This window comes from Prunus dulcis, chromosome 5 (assembly GCF_902201215.1).
Source record: "Prunus dulcis chromosome 5, ALMONDv2, whole genome shotgun sequence".
In the NCBI taxonomy this organism is placed as follows: domain Eukaryota; kingdom Viridiplantae; phylum Streptophyta; class Magnoliopsida; order Rosales; family Rosaceae; genus Prunus; species Prunus dulcis.
In genome coordinates this window covers 11,156,148-11,172,697 of record NC_047654.1, presented here as the reverse complement: position 1 = coordinate 11,172,697, position 16,550 = coordinate 11,156,148, and the positions used below count along the sequence as shown (strand labels likewise).

The 16,550-nt window shown below is 37.4% G+C and overlaps 2 protein-coding genes across 2 annotated transcripts; both read left to right on the top strand.

Annotated features, from left to right (window-relative positions):
* The first annotated feature begins 4,180 nt into the window (after positions 1–4,180).
* Positions 4,181–6,259, top strand: LOC117628653 (RING-H2 finger protein ATL20-like). The gene is made up of 2 exons (XM_034361148.1): positions 4,181–4,925; positions 5,793–6,259. The coding sequence occupies exons 1-2, from the start codon at positions 4,181–4,183 to the stop codon at positions 6,257–6,259; spliced, it is 1,212 nt and encodes a 403-aa protein (XP_034217039.1).
* A 6,760-nt stretch (positions 6,260–13,019) lies between these two features.
* LOC117628389 (RING-H2 finger protein ATL22-like) lies at positions 13,020–15,202 on the top strand. Its single transcript, XM_034360821.1, has 2 exons — positions 13,020–13,735; positions 14,688–15,202. The coding sequence occupies exons 1-2, from the start codon at positions 13,036–13,038 to the stop codon at positions 15,107–15,109; spliced, it is 1,122 nt and encodes a 373-aa protein (XP_034216712.1). The 5' UTR covers positions 13,020–13,035; the 3' UTR covers positions 15,110–15,202.
* The last annotated feature ends 1,348 nt before the right edge of the window (positions 15,203–16,550 follow it).

Genomic DNA, 16,550 nt, shown 5'->3' with positions numbered 1-16,550 from the left:
TAAATGATAATGCAAGGAAAACTGGAGATTTTTCTATCTAGTTAGATGGATACATGAATACAAACTGATCATATAAAAGAAAATCATACAATGAAGATGACAAAGCAACAAAAGATGAACGCATGAGTTGTCAACTGGTTATCTAGAAATTAAGTAGGCTGGTTTGAAAAGATCTTGAGTTTTTTCAAGTGTTTTCAAGACATTGTGTCTAACTTGGAGAGAGAGTAATTTTCTTCTGTGACGGAGGCTCTTTATTTATAGGCAAAACTTCAATGATGAAAGCTGAAAGATGATATTTGGCTGCTATCTAAACTCAGCTGCTGATCTGGACCGGTTCATAGGCTAGATGATGAGATGCTTATGATAAAACCGCTGGTCCCTTGCGATATTCTCCTGACCTGAGTCTTTTGTACCCGAAAATCTAGTTGGCAATTTGGCTCCCTCTGGTTTTGGTGGCTTTTGTCCAGTTTGCTTTCTTGTTGGGCAAGAAGAATGTCAAGTCGTCATTAATTGTGACAATCTTCTTCAGACCCTCATGTGGGTCAATGTGCAATGGTTACCGATTTTTTTAACTTTAGTGCGACTCAAAGGCCTGAGCTTTCTGACTTTGTGGGCTTCTATTAATTTCCCTTGCTTATTGACGGCCCACTAAGCAAAAGGGTTTCTTTTGTCTTTTAAAGAAAGAAAAAGATACTGGGTCTGGGCTTTAAGATATATTCTTTTGAGAGATAGACCATTTTTTGGTCCATTTACAAAATATGGTATAAAAATTAGCGGTGGGTGTGGTCCGGTTCGGTCAGGTTCTCACCTCAAATCGGAATCGAAACCGGTACTATTGAATCGGTCCGGTTTGGTCAAAAAAATTTCTGACCGATTCCGGTTTTTAACCGGATTATTAATTTTTTAATAAAGAAATTTATAATAAATAACTTATTTTTTTGGCTTAAAAATTAACAAATAATCCAATTCATACATTTATAAATTTTTTGAAGTCGAACTTGGAAAAATAGTGATTATAAAATTTAAAATATGGCATTAGATTTTAAAATTTTGTAAATATATATATATATATATATGACCAGTCCGGTTCGGTTCAGTTAGGTCCGGTGCGGTAGGGTGTAAAACCAAAACTGAAACTGGTTGGAACCGTTTCAGTCCGATTTGTTGACTTTTTTGGTCAACCGATTTTTTTTTCCTTTTTTTTTCACCGGTTCGGTTCAGTGTTCCAGTTTTCCTGTCCCGATACCCACCCCTAACAAAAAGAACCTCTCTCTCTCTCTCTCTCTCTCTCTCTCTCTCTCTCTCTCTCTCTCAATTAGCACATCAAACATGGCTATGATATTAGAGCTGTGTATTATAACAATTTTCTTGTTTAGCTTTCTTCCACACATAGCAACAAGTGTTGATATTCAAAATCTGTGAGGACATAATAAGCTGCGGCACCAATTTGCAGGTTATTTGATTCTCGTTTCGACTAAACGGACACCAAGATTCTAGTTGTGGCTATGATCGCAACTTTGATCTCACATGCGATTGTTGCGGTTGTAATCCTTGTTGCTGTCCTTGTGGGTATCTTCTGCTGCACTTTTTTAGGTGCTGCTGCTTGTAATGCTGCAATGCCTCAGAGGCATTATTATACTACTATTAGGAATGCATTTTGTCATGTTATTCATACGGATTTGAGCTAAAAGTGACTTTTGAATTTCTAAATCTTGCTTAAGTATCACAGAATAAATATTATCGATACATTTTTTATACAATAATTTGATGGACACCAACTTATATACACCCTGATCCAGCATGACATTTCGTTCCAAGTCATATTCCACATCATATAATTCAATTACTTAAAAATTCAATCCTGCCACATCATCTTTTCTTCTTGCAACTCAAACGATCCTCACTTTAATCAATATGCCTAAACCGCTGATCATAGCCTCCATCATTGTTATATCGTACCCGTGAGATGCCCCACCGTCAACCGCCACAACATCATCGATCGGCTTCTATGGTGCTTCGTCATTAGAGCATTTCCACCAGTTGCCTCTTGCCATGGCAAGATTAGCCCTAGGGCAGACACTATTCACGTGAATAGTGGCTGCCCTAGCCCCCTCCAGCAAAATGTGTTTCCAGCAGTTGGGGCTTGCCATGGCAAATACTATTCATTTTTTTGTTTTTTTCACAACTTTTTTTACTTAAACAATTAATTTGGATAATATTTTCGGATAAGATTTTTTGGTTTCTACGTGTCAATACTATTCATATTGGATAATATTTTCGGATAAGATTTTATTTTATTAGTTGTATTGGTTGGTATTTATAGGAAAAAAAAAGTATGAGGATTTGGTGTTAAAAGTGAAGAGTATTGGTTGGTATTTATAGACATTGGCGAACCCAGAATTTTTGTAGCAGATGTGCAATATTGACTAAGTATGAAAAATGATTTTTTGGAATAATCATTTTCTCAAGATAATTTTTGGCGGCTTTTATTCCTTACACATCAAATAAGAAAACTTGATTTTATGAAATTTTAATATGAAGTATATATTGACTTAATGAGCCATCATTTTTAGCTAAAATCGTATTTTGCACTAAAATCGATTTTTCATATTTTGATTTGATGGGAATTTGATTTTCTAGTATTTTTATTTGAATCTGGGTCCCACCATTTGCCCAGGCTGGATTTTGTTGCTGGAAACCATTTTTTTGCCCAAACCCCCCCCCAGCCCGAGTCCAGCCTTAGCTGCTGGAAATGCTCTTAGTTCGCGGCTATTTTTGGATATATAAGGCTTCAAGCGTCAAATTTTAAGTAAATAAAGTAGGTGATGTTAGTACCAAAAGTTAATGGCAACAACCACAACTAGCACAATTTTGTGTTAAGCGGTCAATCTATGGTGGCCAACACCCTTTGATCACGACATGAATTATTTATAACAAACATGAATATAGGTCATAAATTATCTGTGAGTGTGACTTATAATAAGATTTTCTAGTAGTGGATGTATGACTTGGAAGTTCATATCGTGTTTCACATAAGTTAGTGACGTGAAATTTTTTTCCAACCAAACATAATTAAATATCAATTTATCGTAAATTGTTGTGTTTTTGTCAATGGTATATGAATATTTTTTTAGTTTTATTATGTAGTGTTTCAGTGCCATATTTTCTTTTCTTTTGATTCTTTATTACTGACGTGTACCTCACTGCATTATAAAAATTAATTAAGCCAAGCACTGGTCGAAATCTTGATTAATTACAGAATTCATATTTTCTTTTTGGTAGGAATCAGATAAACTTTAACAAACATACTATTCTAAAAAGCTGACATGCAGTATAATGGTGCCTGGAAATTACTATTACGCACGTACTGGTGCTTCATGTTTCAAACTTAATTTCAATAATTTATTTTGTTTGCTAGGTATTGGATTAAAGAAGACTGTGAGGGGAACAAAAAGTAATCAAGATATTTTATAAGGGGAACAAAGAGTAAGAGTATACAAATGATTTGGATGTGAGATCTAGTTTGAAGTTTATGTAATTAACGATTCTCAGTCATTCATGTAAATATAGAATCGATATTATTATTATTATTATTATTATTTGAAATTCATTTAGTTTTGGCATTATTTGTTGGGTTTCGCTGAAAAGTATGCATAGAATCAGTGGACTATAGGATGTGACTCTTAATTAATTTTCAGCCTAGGTCATATATTCTCTAGAAATTGTGCAAAAGTAGACTTGGTCTTGTCAAATGGGTTAAATTTAGAAGATTCAGGTGGTCTTGGTAAACAAACTGTGTAAACTTGTCAAAAGCAAAACCAAGATTAGACTCCCTCACCTCACCCCATGTGATTTGAGTTCGAAGCCACATTCAATGAGCCTTCATAGACCCCAACAATTTGCTTCTTGTATCAAACGCTGACTTCTTCCATTATGCCATGCCACCCAAATTTAGTATCCAAAACAAAAAAAAAAAAAAGTCTGAAGGCGATGACATTCGCCCAGTTTCCGCCGCCACATGCACGTCACGAGGCCTCCAGCCCAACTATAATGTCAAACCATTTACATTTTTCTCTTCACAATAATTCATCATAAAATATGTCGAGGTTATGAACCACTCTATATGCCTAACTAGCTTAAACCCTTCACCAAACAGCTCATTTCTAGTTTTCACTATCAAATGGCTGCCTTAGAGCTCTTCTTCTCATTCTTACTCTTGATGATCTTCTTCTTCATCATTCCAACACGGGCTTCCTGCCCTCTCTCAAGCTGCCCGAACGGACCGACAGTCCGCTTCCCTTTCCGGCTTCAGAGCCTCCAACTCCGGCGTTGTGGGTATGCAGGGTTTGACCTCTCGTGCAACAACCAAACCCTTCAAACCACACTCTCTCTCTCAAACTCTAATGGCAATAACTTCGTAGTCCGAGCCATAGAATACGATCTCCAAGCACTTATTGTCAGCGACCCCGATCAGTGCCTCCCCAAACGCTTCCTAGACGGCAGCTTCGACAACCTCCTCAACACGAGGCCGTTCCGCATCCATAGTTTCCAAATGTACACGTTCCTCAACTGCTCGCCTCAGGAGACGTCGTTTTTAGCCTCGGCCAGGAATATTTCCTGCCTCAGCGGTGAGAATCACACGGTCTTTGCTATGCCGTCGGGAGAGTACGATAATTGGCTTCAGTCTACGGCTCCGTCACCGTCGCCGTCACCATCGTCATCAGGACTTTGGTGCGAGGTGATTTCGACTGTTCGGGTTCCGGCGAGAGCTGCGAATGAATTGGCTGTATTTGGAGATGCCATAGAAGGTGTTGCGTTGACTTGGTCAACGCCTGATTGTAGAGTTTGTGAAACCAGTGGGAGATATTGTGGGTTAAACAGAGATAATCAGATTGTCTGCTCTGATCCTAAGGCTAAAAGAAAAGGTAGGTTTTTTGAATTACTCGTGATATATATAATTAATTATGTGCATGATTGAAAGTAATTAACAACAGCTCTGAAATGAATTTAATTTCACTCACTTACCACAATTTTATTGGGAAATTTGGTTTTGATAAACAGTTTAAGGCACTTTTTTTTTTTTGGCCTATTCGGAATCAATCTGAAACGAGGAATTAGAATTATCCCAATATTTTCACACGAGTTGAATAAACCTTGATCGAGAGAGAACAATGTCTAATCAGGTAAACAAAATGACTAAGTCAATTCCTGGGAGGGGTCGTGTTGCATATTCCTTGGGTACGTCAGACTGAACTTTCATGTCCACTTCACTTGTGCTTTTGAATTCTCACCGTATACCCATATTATGATTAAAATGAGTTGAACTTGGATGTGCACTCAAATATTGTTCATACTTGTGGTTAGGACATCTCTTTCTATCATTAGCAAAGCCACTATGTGGTAGTGACACGTAATGCCACGTAGCATGGTGTGGCCTTTTAATTATAGCCTAGTTTGACCCTTGGACCGTTGTGAACCTTTTGTCTCAATCCATAGTCAACCCAGAAATGAGGGATGAACAAACGCGTAGCTTGACTAGAAAGTTTCCATGCTTACCAACTTACAGCTTCAAACTCTTAATGTCATGATCATCAGCTTCCAACTTCTGAGAAGTCCCCTTCAAAGAAATTAAGCTTTTTGTTTGTAGCGGCCAAAATCATTCTATTTTTAATATATTACAATACGTCGTCATTAGTGATGTGTAAATGCACCAATTGTTCATTATAGTTTATTATTAAAAAAAAGGACAAAAGAATTTTGCAAAATACTAACGTTGTCTATTGCAATTTCAGGTCTTCCAAGAAGTGCAAAGTACGGCATAATCATAGGCGTGGGAATACCCGGGTTCTTATGCATCCTTGGACTAGCAAGTTATGTCTGCGGCAGAATAAATGCTTATGGTCGCCGCAACCAGCCAGACATGGACCTATTTACCTCTGCTTTTCAGCAGCCCGCTATTGTCGTAGTGGGCCTCGACGGTCCAACTATCGAATCGTACCCGAAAACTTTGCTAGGGGAGAGCCGGAGGTTGCCCAAGCCCAACGACACCACTTGCTCCATATGTTTGGGTGAGTACCAACCCAAGGAAGAACTGAGGACTATACCAGAGTGCAACCATTACTTCCATGCTAGTTGTGTAGACGAGTGGCTCAAAATGAATGCAACGTGCCCCGTTTGCCGGAAGTCACCGGAGGGCTCAGCTCTTGTAACCCCTTCGTCTTCAATGTCTTCATCTTCAACTTCTTTACCATCGCCATAGAATTTGATGATTTATTTTTTGCTTCTTTGTCACTTTTTGCCATTATTTTATTAGGTATGGTTGTGATTTGTTTTGTATATAATATACTTGGGGGTTGTAATCGATAGAGACAATGACTGTTTTGTAATACAATAGTTTCCTTAGTTAACGTGGACGATGTTGTTTGTTTGGTTTGTTTTGTCATGGCATATTCATATATAGTAAGCCGGCGGCCACTACCTATATATTGGTCTGGTTTTCCCCGCCTAGCTCATATGGCCACCTTAGAAATCTTCACCTTGTTATTCTTCTTGTTCTTCTTCCTTCCTCACACACCAGCAAGAGCTACCACATGTCCTCGATCAAAATGCACAGCCGGCAGCCCATCGGTTCGCTTCCCTTTTCGGATAAGCAACCTTCAACCCTCACATTGTGGATATCCAGGGTTTGATCTCTCATGCAACAACGAATCTCAAACCATTCTCACTCTCCCATCTTCCGGAGACTTCATCGTCCAGACCATCAGTTACAAGGACCAAATCGTATCGATCAACGACCTTGATAACTGCCTCCCTAAGCGGTTCCTCGACCATGACATCACTCTTAAAGATTCACCCTTCATCTACTCGCATGGCCTCGAAACCTACATGTTCCTCAACTGCTCGGCTGCAGCAACATGGACTTTTGCACCAATTTCTTGCTTGAGCAATGAGAACTACAAGGTCATTGCAGCGCCAACGAGCTTGTTATCGCTGCCGGGTAACGTTTCAGGGCAGTGCCTTGTGATTTCAACAGCTTTGGTTCCCAGCTTATTTGATCCGTTGCAAGGTGTTCAGCTGGGATGGCTCGAGCCTGAATGTCTTTCTTGTGAAGCAGCTGGTCTGTATTGTGGATTCGACAGTGCAAGTTCGCAAATTAAGTGCCTTGATCCTTCAGATTTCTGTATGTTTTTTTTGGTACCTGAATTTGTTCCTGGATTTTATTTTGGTCCTTTCAGTTGTATCATGCATGGTAATTTGGTCAAACCGTTAATTTGAGGGGTAGAATCGTCAATTTGGTTATACTCATTTCGAGGCCATATTGACGGAATTTGACCAAAATACCAAATTATCAGGCGTGACATAATTAGAGGATCATACAAATTCATGGTCCATTGCAATTAAAAACACATGTCCTAATTAATATTTTCATCATACTTGAGCATGAACTAATGGTATTCCTTATATTGTTGCAAATTCAGTCTCTTCAGGTCTCTCAAGAGTTGCAAAGTTTGGCATAATGATAATCATGGGAATTCCTGGGCTTTTGTCCATCATTGGGATTGCGCTTTGTGTTTGTGACTCGATAAGTGCCGGTAGTCGGTCCCACCAGCCAATTGCAGAACTATCCACAGTAAGCAATCGAGAACCTCACATGCTCAGAATGGGGCTTGATGGTCAGACCATCGAGTCATATCCTAAGACTCAGCTTGGTGAGAGTTTGGAATTGCCCGAGCCCAAGGACAACACTTGCCCGATATGTTTGGGAGAGTACAAAGCCAAGGCAATACTGAGGACTATACCAGGTTGCAGCCATTATTTTCATGCCAGTTGTATAGATGTGTGGCTTAGATTGAATGCAACTTGCCCCATTTGTCGAAATCAATCGAACAAACAGTGATATTAACTAAAAAAATTTCAACGTTGTTTTAATAAAAGCGTTTCTGATAAAAATTCTTTGGTGTAGAAGTGCTTTTTATAGAAGCACTTCCAAAACTAATCTTTACTAGTCTTTTTCTTTAAAGATTTGGCTTGTGTATATAGTTTTTTTTTTTACGTAATCATTTATCTCATATTTTTACTTTCTATAAACAAAGGTATATATGTCGATGAGGCAGAGAAAGAGATGTGGTTGATTAGGCTTATGATATTTGGGTTTATTGTCACAGTCATAGGCCGGCCATATTATAGACTCATATTGGTACAGTTTTCACCGCCTATTCTATTGCTATGCCTCACTCAGATGGCTACATGGCTGCTACCTTGGAAATCTCCACCTTCTCGACCATATTCCTATTCCTCCTCTTCCTTCCACAGAGCGCTGCGAAAACCACCGCCTGCGGTAGTTCAACATGCACCGCTGGCGGCCTACTGGTTTGTTTCCCTTTCCAACTAAGAAACAACCAAGTCCCAAGTAATTGTGGGTATCCAGGGTTTGATCTCTCATTCATTTAACAACCGAAGCCAAACCATTCTCACTCTCCCATCCTCTGGAGACTTCATCGTCCAAAGCATCAACTACATGGAGCAAAGATATCGATCAACGACCCGGGCAACTGCCTGGCTAAACGATTTTTCAACCATGACATCAGCCTTGTAAATTCACCATTTTCATACTTGAACCCTACAAACTACACGTTCCTCAACTGCTCCTCTTATAAAGGGGAAACAACACCCATCTTTTGCTTTGGCAGTGACAACTACAAGGTCATTGCTGTGCCAACGCGTTGGTTTTCGCCACCATTTGATGAACCGTTGCCTATAAATTGCTCTGTGATTTGACAACTTTGGTTCCAAGTACATTCGAGTGGGATTATCCGTACCGTGGTGCCGAGTTGACATGGGACATGCCTGAATGTGGTTCCTGTGAATTAGGAGGCCAGGTTTGTGGTTTGAAGAATCACAAAAAGTTTGAAAATTCAATGCTCTGGTTCACATTTCGGTATGCTCTTTGATTATTAGTGATGCTACACATGTTACACATATATACGATGGTGGCTGAATATGGATCCGAAATTCATTTTGGCCCTTTAATTTATTGTTTAATTTCTAGCATTCTCCAATTGTGTTATAGGGACAATTTGGTTATGCTGTCAATATGACCGTTAATTTGAGAGGTAGAATCGTCAATTATGTACAAAACACCCGAAAAATGACCTGTCCATTTTGACGGAATTTGACAGAATGATCAAATTGCCAGCTCTGACACAATTAGACGAGAGCAGAAATTACAAAGTAAATTAGAAGAACAAAATGAAATTTGGGTATAAATTCATATATATATATACTCTTCAGGTACTGCAAGAGCTGAGAAGTTCGGCTTAATGATGGGCTTGGGAATTCCTCTGCTATATATTGCTTACGGTTGATTTGTTTTACAGAATGTATATGAACTACCACCGGCCTATCACATAAGTGTCCACCATAACCAATCGACGACCTTCCACACACATGCCACCATCGAATCATATCCCAAGACTCAACTAGGTGAGAGCTGGGAATTGCCTGTGCCTAATGACAACATTTGCTCAATATATGCTTGTGCGAGTACCAGCCCAAGGAAGTTTTGCGGACCATACCTGAATGCAACCATTATTTTCATGCTAGTTGTATAGATGAGTGGCTTAGAAGGAATGCAACATGCCCTCTTTGTCGAAATCTACAAGAGATTTTGGACAATTTTAGAAAATATGTTGACTTTCTATAGCTCCAACACCATGGGCAATCAAAATATTTTATAATTGTATTTATATTGTTCAAGTCTTGTATTTGTATTTATATTGTCTTTCGTATATGGTTGCTCGCTTATGTAAGGAAAATGCCATTCAATACAACATCCGTGCCATCCTATGCTCTCTTTTTTTTCTTGTTTTCTTTTTTTGGTAGTGAATGGGTCATTAGAGACTCTCTCTGTTAACTTTTCCGTAGATGAGGAAAACTGACGATTTCTTCTTAAATGAGAAAAAAAGCTTACTTGAATGTTATTGTTGATGCTCTCAGATATTCATTCCTCTTAATTTATTCTCTCATTTCTTCTTTCTTTGAAATAAATTGAAATCATCTTTCTCCCAATTTTTATTGGTCTGCTTGTGAAAGAAAATCATTGAATTTTCCTTTTCTTTTTGGGGGAAAGGGGGATATATTAGTTTGAGGATCTTTCCCATGGGAGCATCAGTCAAACGTTGATTCTTGTTAAATAGTATTTTAGCATCGTTAATAACCAATCAGCAACTTCCCACAATCGTAACTGGCCTTGATGCTCCCACCATCGAATCATAACCCACGACTCTGCTAGGCGAGAGTTGGGAAATGCCCAAGCCTAATGACAACACTTGCCCAGTATGTTTGTCTGAGTACCAATCCAAGGAAACACTGCGGACAATACCAAAATGCAACCATTATTTCCATGCTAATTGTGTAGACAAGTGGCTTCGATTGAATGCAACGTGCCCGCTTTGTCGAAATCCACAGGATAGAGATAACAATATAAGTCATTTAGTGATTGATATTTGATTTTATCTGTTTTATTATACCCTTAGTTTTGATGAAGTACACTAAATCTGCATTTCATGTCTAGTGATCAAAATGGAAGAACTATAGAATCTGACTTTTGTTTTCTCAACTCTCTCAAACGCGATGAGTCTGCAATATAATAGGATAGGATTCATCCCATATAAAAGAAAGTTAGGAAATGAGTTCAATTTGTGAACTATATATCTTTTTAAGCTTTTGGTTGTCTATTCATTATGGTCTTTAAGGGTCCGTTTGATAACCATTTCAATTTTAGTTTTTAGTTTTCATTTTTTTTTTTGGGGTGCTAGAGTGAGGAAATGAGAGTGAGAATGGGAGTTGGATGAGATTGAAAGAGAGGATAAGAGGGGAGGATGGGAGGGAGGAGTAACAAACTGAAAACAAAATCTTAAAAGTGAAAACAATTTGAATTAGATTTCAGCTTTTATAGCTTTTGTTTTCACTTTTGTTACTTCTCCCACGCATCCTCCCCTCTCATCTTCCCTCTCAATCTCATCTCTCCACTCTCATTCTCACTTCCATTCTCCCTTTTTTTCCTCTATATTCTAGCACAAAAATAAAAACTAAAAACTAAAATTCAAATGGTTATCAAACAAGCCCTAAGCTTTTTAAAAAATATATATATTTTTTTATACCTTTCCTTAAGTTGGTCGGCAGAGACAGCTCAATGCTCGTGAAAAAAAAAAGAAGAGATTATTTTCTTGCACACACAAGGAGAGCACAATTACCATAGACTCTACAATATATTGTTGAAGACAATTTTTGGAGATTGTTAATCTGAATTCGTTAAAGCTACTACAGAGGGTTTTTGCTAAATTTATACATTGAATCCAATGTGCTTAGTTATGTGATTCAACTGTGATATACCTGTCTTTTTGCCCGCGGCATCTTGTTTCGTCTTCAAAACTTTTCCTATTGCCTTATTTGATAAGAGGAAGAATTTGTATCAATAGTGTTCTGTTTCCTTCTTGTTGGTGGTTCGGTGTGAGCCATATGAATTTTGCTCTGGCAATGCTGTTTTATTCAAAACTTTCTCATCTTATCATTGTCCGTCTGGAAATGATGAAGTTAAAAGAATCTGCCACAACCGCAAGAAGCTGTCTGATATAAGAAAGATGTGTGAGGCATGCCCGCTTTCTATTTAAAGTGTATAGCCGTGCGGCTACAATATTCTATTTAAAAGGTATAGCCGCGCGGCTCTACTTTTAAAATATTTTAAAATGGTATTTTTCTTGTCTGTACAACCTCAGAAAGTATGGCATTCGGAGGTTCTTGTTGGTGGATAGGTATGATGGTCATAAGCTTCAGTACCGTGATGAATATATACAGAAGATCAATGTGAGTTTGGCAATACCCGTAGCTCCCTTATTTAATTTCTTTCCTTTTCATTTTATGCTTGTGAGCTTTATGTTTCTACCTGAGTAATTCTACTGTTGGGGGATAAAATTAATTTTGATGCAGATAGTTTAGATGATGTAATTGTATGTATTGGCTAGTTGAGCTGATGTAAAAATCAATTTTAGTTGAAAACAGAACCTGAAACTTAAATTAACACACACACACACACACACAGAGAAGATAAAATATAACCAAAAATATTGTGGGGAAACAGAGTAACCTGCCAAGACCAACACACCAAGGTAAATCTTTCGATCCTTCAGAGCTAACTGCCAAGCCAACAATGGTTACGTTCAGAACTATAGAAGATCTCAGAACCTCGGACCTAGTCAACCAAGTCAACCAATATAACAATTGCTTGCTTTGAAGTTCGTACAACGTTTAGAAGCCTAAAAATATGCCACGCATCCATATCACTGTCCTCATCATCAGCTTCTTTCTTTAGCATCATTTCGACAATATATTTGGGATGAGATGGAGACATAATTGTCATGTAAGACTAGGATTATTACGTTTGATTAATGAAGCCAAAGAGATATGTACATATATATACGGTTGATTTGGCATATAATATACTTGTACGGGTCACTACACAAAAATTAAAAAAATAGTTTTCACCGACCTTCTCTTCTCTTGTTTTTCTTGATCTTACTTCATGATTATTCTCTAGTGTAGCTAAGCTCTCTCTCTCTCTCTCTCTCTCTCTCTCTCTCTCTCAAAGCTGATGAACTCAAAAGGAAAGTGTAGTGCTACTTTTGCTAACATCTTGGAGCAGATTTCATGGTCTTAATCAGTTGTTTGTTAGGGACAACTGGTTTGTTTCGATTGGAGGAATTTGTGAAAAATACATGAGCTAATTATCTCATATATATTTCATTATCATATTTCGTGATTATACATCACAGTCAAGATACGTATGGATGTGGAATTGTTATAAGTTTTCAGTGGTGGAGCCATGAATGTTTAATTTGTCTTACAATTGGTACGTGCCTTCTGAGTAATTTCCTTGGGTATGTGCCTTTGAATAATTCAGAGAAAGCGATGTGGTTTATCTTGTTTATTGGGTTTATAATTGTCAGTGTTACATAGGCCAGTGAAGTATTACCGCGTATGGCTATGGCTACCTTAGAAATCTTCTCCTTCTTCTTCTTCTTTCCTCTTGTAGTACCAAGCACTACCACCTGCGGTGGATCGACATGCCCCACCGGCGGTCCATTGGTTCGATTCCCTTTCCTGCTCAGAGACCACCAAGCCTCAAGTTGTGGGCACCCAGGGTTTAGTCTCTCGTGCAACAACAAAAATCAAACCATTCTCACTCTGCCATCTTCTTCCGGGGACTTCATCGTCCAAAGCATCGACTATAAGTACCAAACCCTAACGATCAAAGACCCCGATAACTGCCTCCCAAGACGGTTCCTCCACCATGACATCAATCTTAACAATTCACCCTTTTTATACGCATACGCCCCTAAAAACTACACCTTCGTTGGCTGCTCGTCCCAAAAAGCATCTTGGCCATGGAATTCAGCACCCGCAGTCCCTTGCCTCACCGAGCACCACTACAAGGTCATTTACGTTGTACAAACCAGTTCACTTTTGCAGCCGGATCCGATACTTTTTCTGCCGGTTCGGAAACCTTTGCCGGCTGGTTGCTCTAAAATTTCGACAGCTTTGGTTCCATTTTCATTTAACTTTGGTGCTCAGTTGACTTGGGACAGTCCTAATTGTCGTTCTTGTGAAGCTAAGGGTCGTGTTTGTGGGCTGGAAAATGGTACTACAACTTCTCAAATTCGGTGCTTTGGTTCTTCCGGTATGTTTTATAATGTCATCTTCATTTTCTTATTTGGATACTGCTCGACTGACTATTATTGAGGGCTACTGCCCTGGGCCCCATCTCAAGGAGGGCCCCAAAATATTTATTTATTTTATTGTTCTTTTAAAAGATGCTTATAAATAGTTTATTAATATGAGCTACAGTAGTTTATGATGATTGATGAGTTGATGTTCTGATTATAAAATGTATCAAATGGACTATCTTTTGAAAAAAAGAGGACTCTAAATGACTTTGGAAGGAGTAATTTGTTCTACCCCTCTTTCTTCCTTTGGGGCATTCGACTACTTAAAATGTCATATCTTTCTTCCAATCTCTTTCAACTTTTTTTTTTTTTTCTTGTGTTCAATCATTGCTTTATATATAATTTTTAAACATTTCCCAAAGTAAAATGAAATTTTTTTTAAGGCTTAATTTTTGTTACTAGCTGTAAAAGGTCTACATTCTATCTACATTTGCATTTATAGGGCCTTCTTTTTTGACTTTGCCCTGACCAACACTAATTTTCTAGCCTGCAACAAAACAAGGTGCTTCGGTGACGACCACTTTTGATAATTATCTTTTCCATTTTTAATTCCATCCCTGATATAAGCTTGATTAGTTTAGTGTGTTCAATCACATCTACGATCATAGGTTTAAAGTCAGTTTTGAGTTACTGCCCAAATTTTAAGAGTTTAATTTAAAATCTGAAGTACATGGTCGATGGCAGAAAGAAAAACAAAAAACTGAAACAGTGTTGATGGTAATCAAATAGCTAAATTTTTTTGTGAAGTAGTTTTTGCACGGTTGGTTGTTGAAGGAGAATCTTAAAAAATAACGGTTCAGATCAACAAATTCAATATAAGATATTCATATCCATAAATACATATAAACTCCTCCATATATAAATGTAAATCATATTCTAAATATTGTCTTACTTATCCCATTTCAGGCTTTTCAAGTCTGCCAAGAGCTGCAAGGTATGGCATAGTGATAGGCGTGGGAATTCCAGGGCTACTGTGCATCATAGGGCTTGCAGGTTATGTTTGTAACAAGACGAGGGCTCGTGGTCAGATTCACCAGCCCACCATCGCACAATTGTTATCCACCATACCCGATCGACGACCTTCGACAGTCAGAATTGGCCTTGATGATCCGACCATCAAATCATATCCCGAGATTCAACTTGGTGAGAGCTGGGAATTGCCAAAACTCAATGACAACACTTGCCCAATATGTTTGTCTGAGTACCAGCCCAAAGAAACACTAAGGACCATACCAGAATGCGGCCATTATTTCCATGCTAATTGCATAGATGAATGGCTTAGAATGAATGCAACTTGCCCAGTTTGTAGAAACCCACAAAAGAGATAACAATATGTTTATGTAGTAGTACTGGTTATTTATATATAATTGTTCCCTACATATATAGGGATATGATTTCCCCACTCCCATTTTCTCCACTTACACTTCTTTTTGCTTTTTAATACTTTTTAATCAATTTTGTTCCTTCTCTTTCCTATTCTACCCTTACCCTACATTAATTTCTTTTTAAGGATAATCGTTTTATTAGTCCCTAAACTTTGACCCGATTTGCATTTGAGTACCTCAATTTCCAAAATAGTTCCCGTGGTCCTTTAACTTTAGTTTTGTTTGGACAAATGGTCCTACAGTCAATTTTGTTAACTTTTTCTGTTAAATGCAGGGGCAAAATGGTATTTTTATATTAAAACAAAAAAAATGAATTAAAAAATCATATCTTTAAAATAACAATAAAAGAAAATCAAATAAAAAACCAACAAAAAATAAAATAAAAATAAAGTTTTTGGGGAGTAGAAATCAAGATAGAGGGGGGGAGAGAGTTTAATTTTAATTTTTTTAGTTTTTTAAATTTATAATTTTTTTAGTTTTTTAAATTTATAAATTTTTTATTGATATTTTAATCAATTTTGATACAAAAATATCATTTTGCCCCTGCACTTAACAGAAAAGTTAACAAAATTGACGGCAAGACTATTTGTCCTAACAAAACTAAAGTTAAAGGACTAAACCCTAAACCCTAAACCCTAAACCATTTTGAAAATTGAGGTACTCAAATGCAAATTGGGTCTAAATTTAGGGACTAATAAAACGATTAACCCTTCTTTTTAATTCACTTTTATATTAGTTCTTTTTCTTTATATTTTAATTCACTTTTATATTAGTTCTTTTTCTTTATACTTAATTTTTCAACTTGCACTCCATTTTCAGTATTTTTTTCTTTAATCAAGTAAGAAATTAAGTTTGTTTTTCCCTTTAATACTAAAATGGAGTGTAAGTTAGAAAATTAAGTATAAAGAAAAAGAAATAATATAAAAGTGAAGTAAAAAACAAATTAATGTGTAGGGTAAGGATAGAATAGGAAAGATAAAGAACAAAATTGATTAAAAAGTATTAAAAAGCAAAAGGGAGCGTAAGTGGAGAAAATAGGACCGCATAAGAGTGAGGCCTGGGGCGAGACCAAAGAAAAGGCCTTGTATATACAATAATATTTGTTTGTGTGTGTATATAACAAAGAAAAGGCCTTGTACATCAACCAAAATTATGTGTGTAAATATTGATGTTCGTAAGAACACAAATATTTAATATTTTTTTTGGTATGAACGATAATCTAAACATTTTATACAAATTTAGAAAATGTCAACTTGATCAAGAATCAAAACCGGGCAATAATCTTTAAAGCAAGAGCCCAATTGTTATCACTTTCTTTTCACTTGTGTGACAGATGCAACAGCCTGCACATGAAAAATGCATTTTCCTGCATATCTGTAACTTT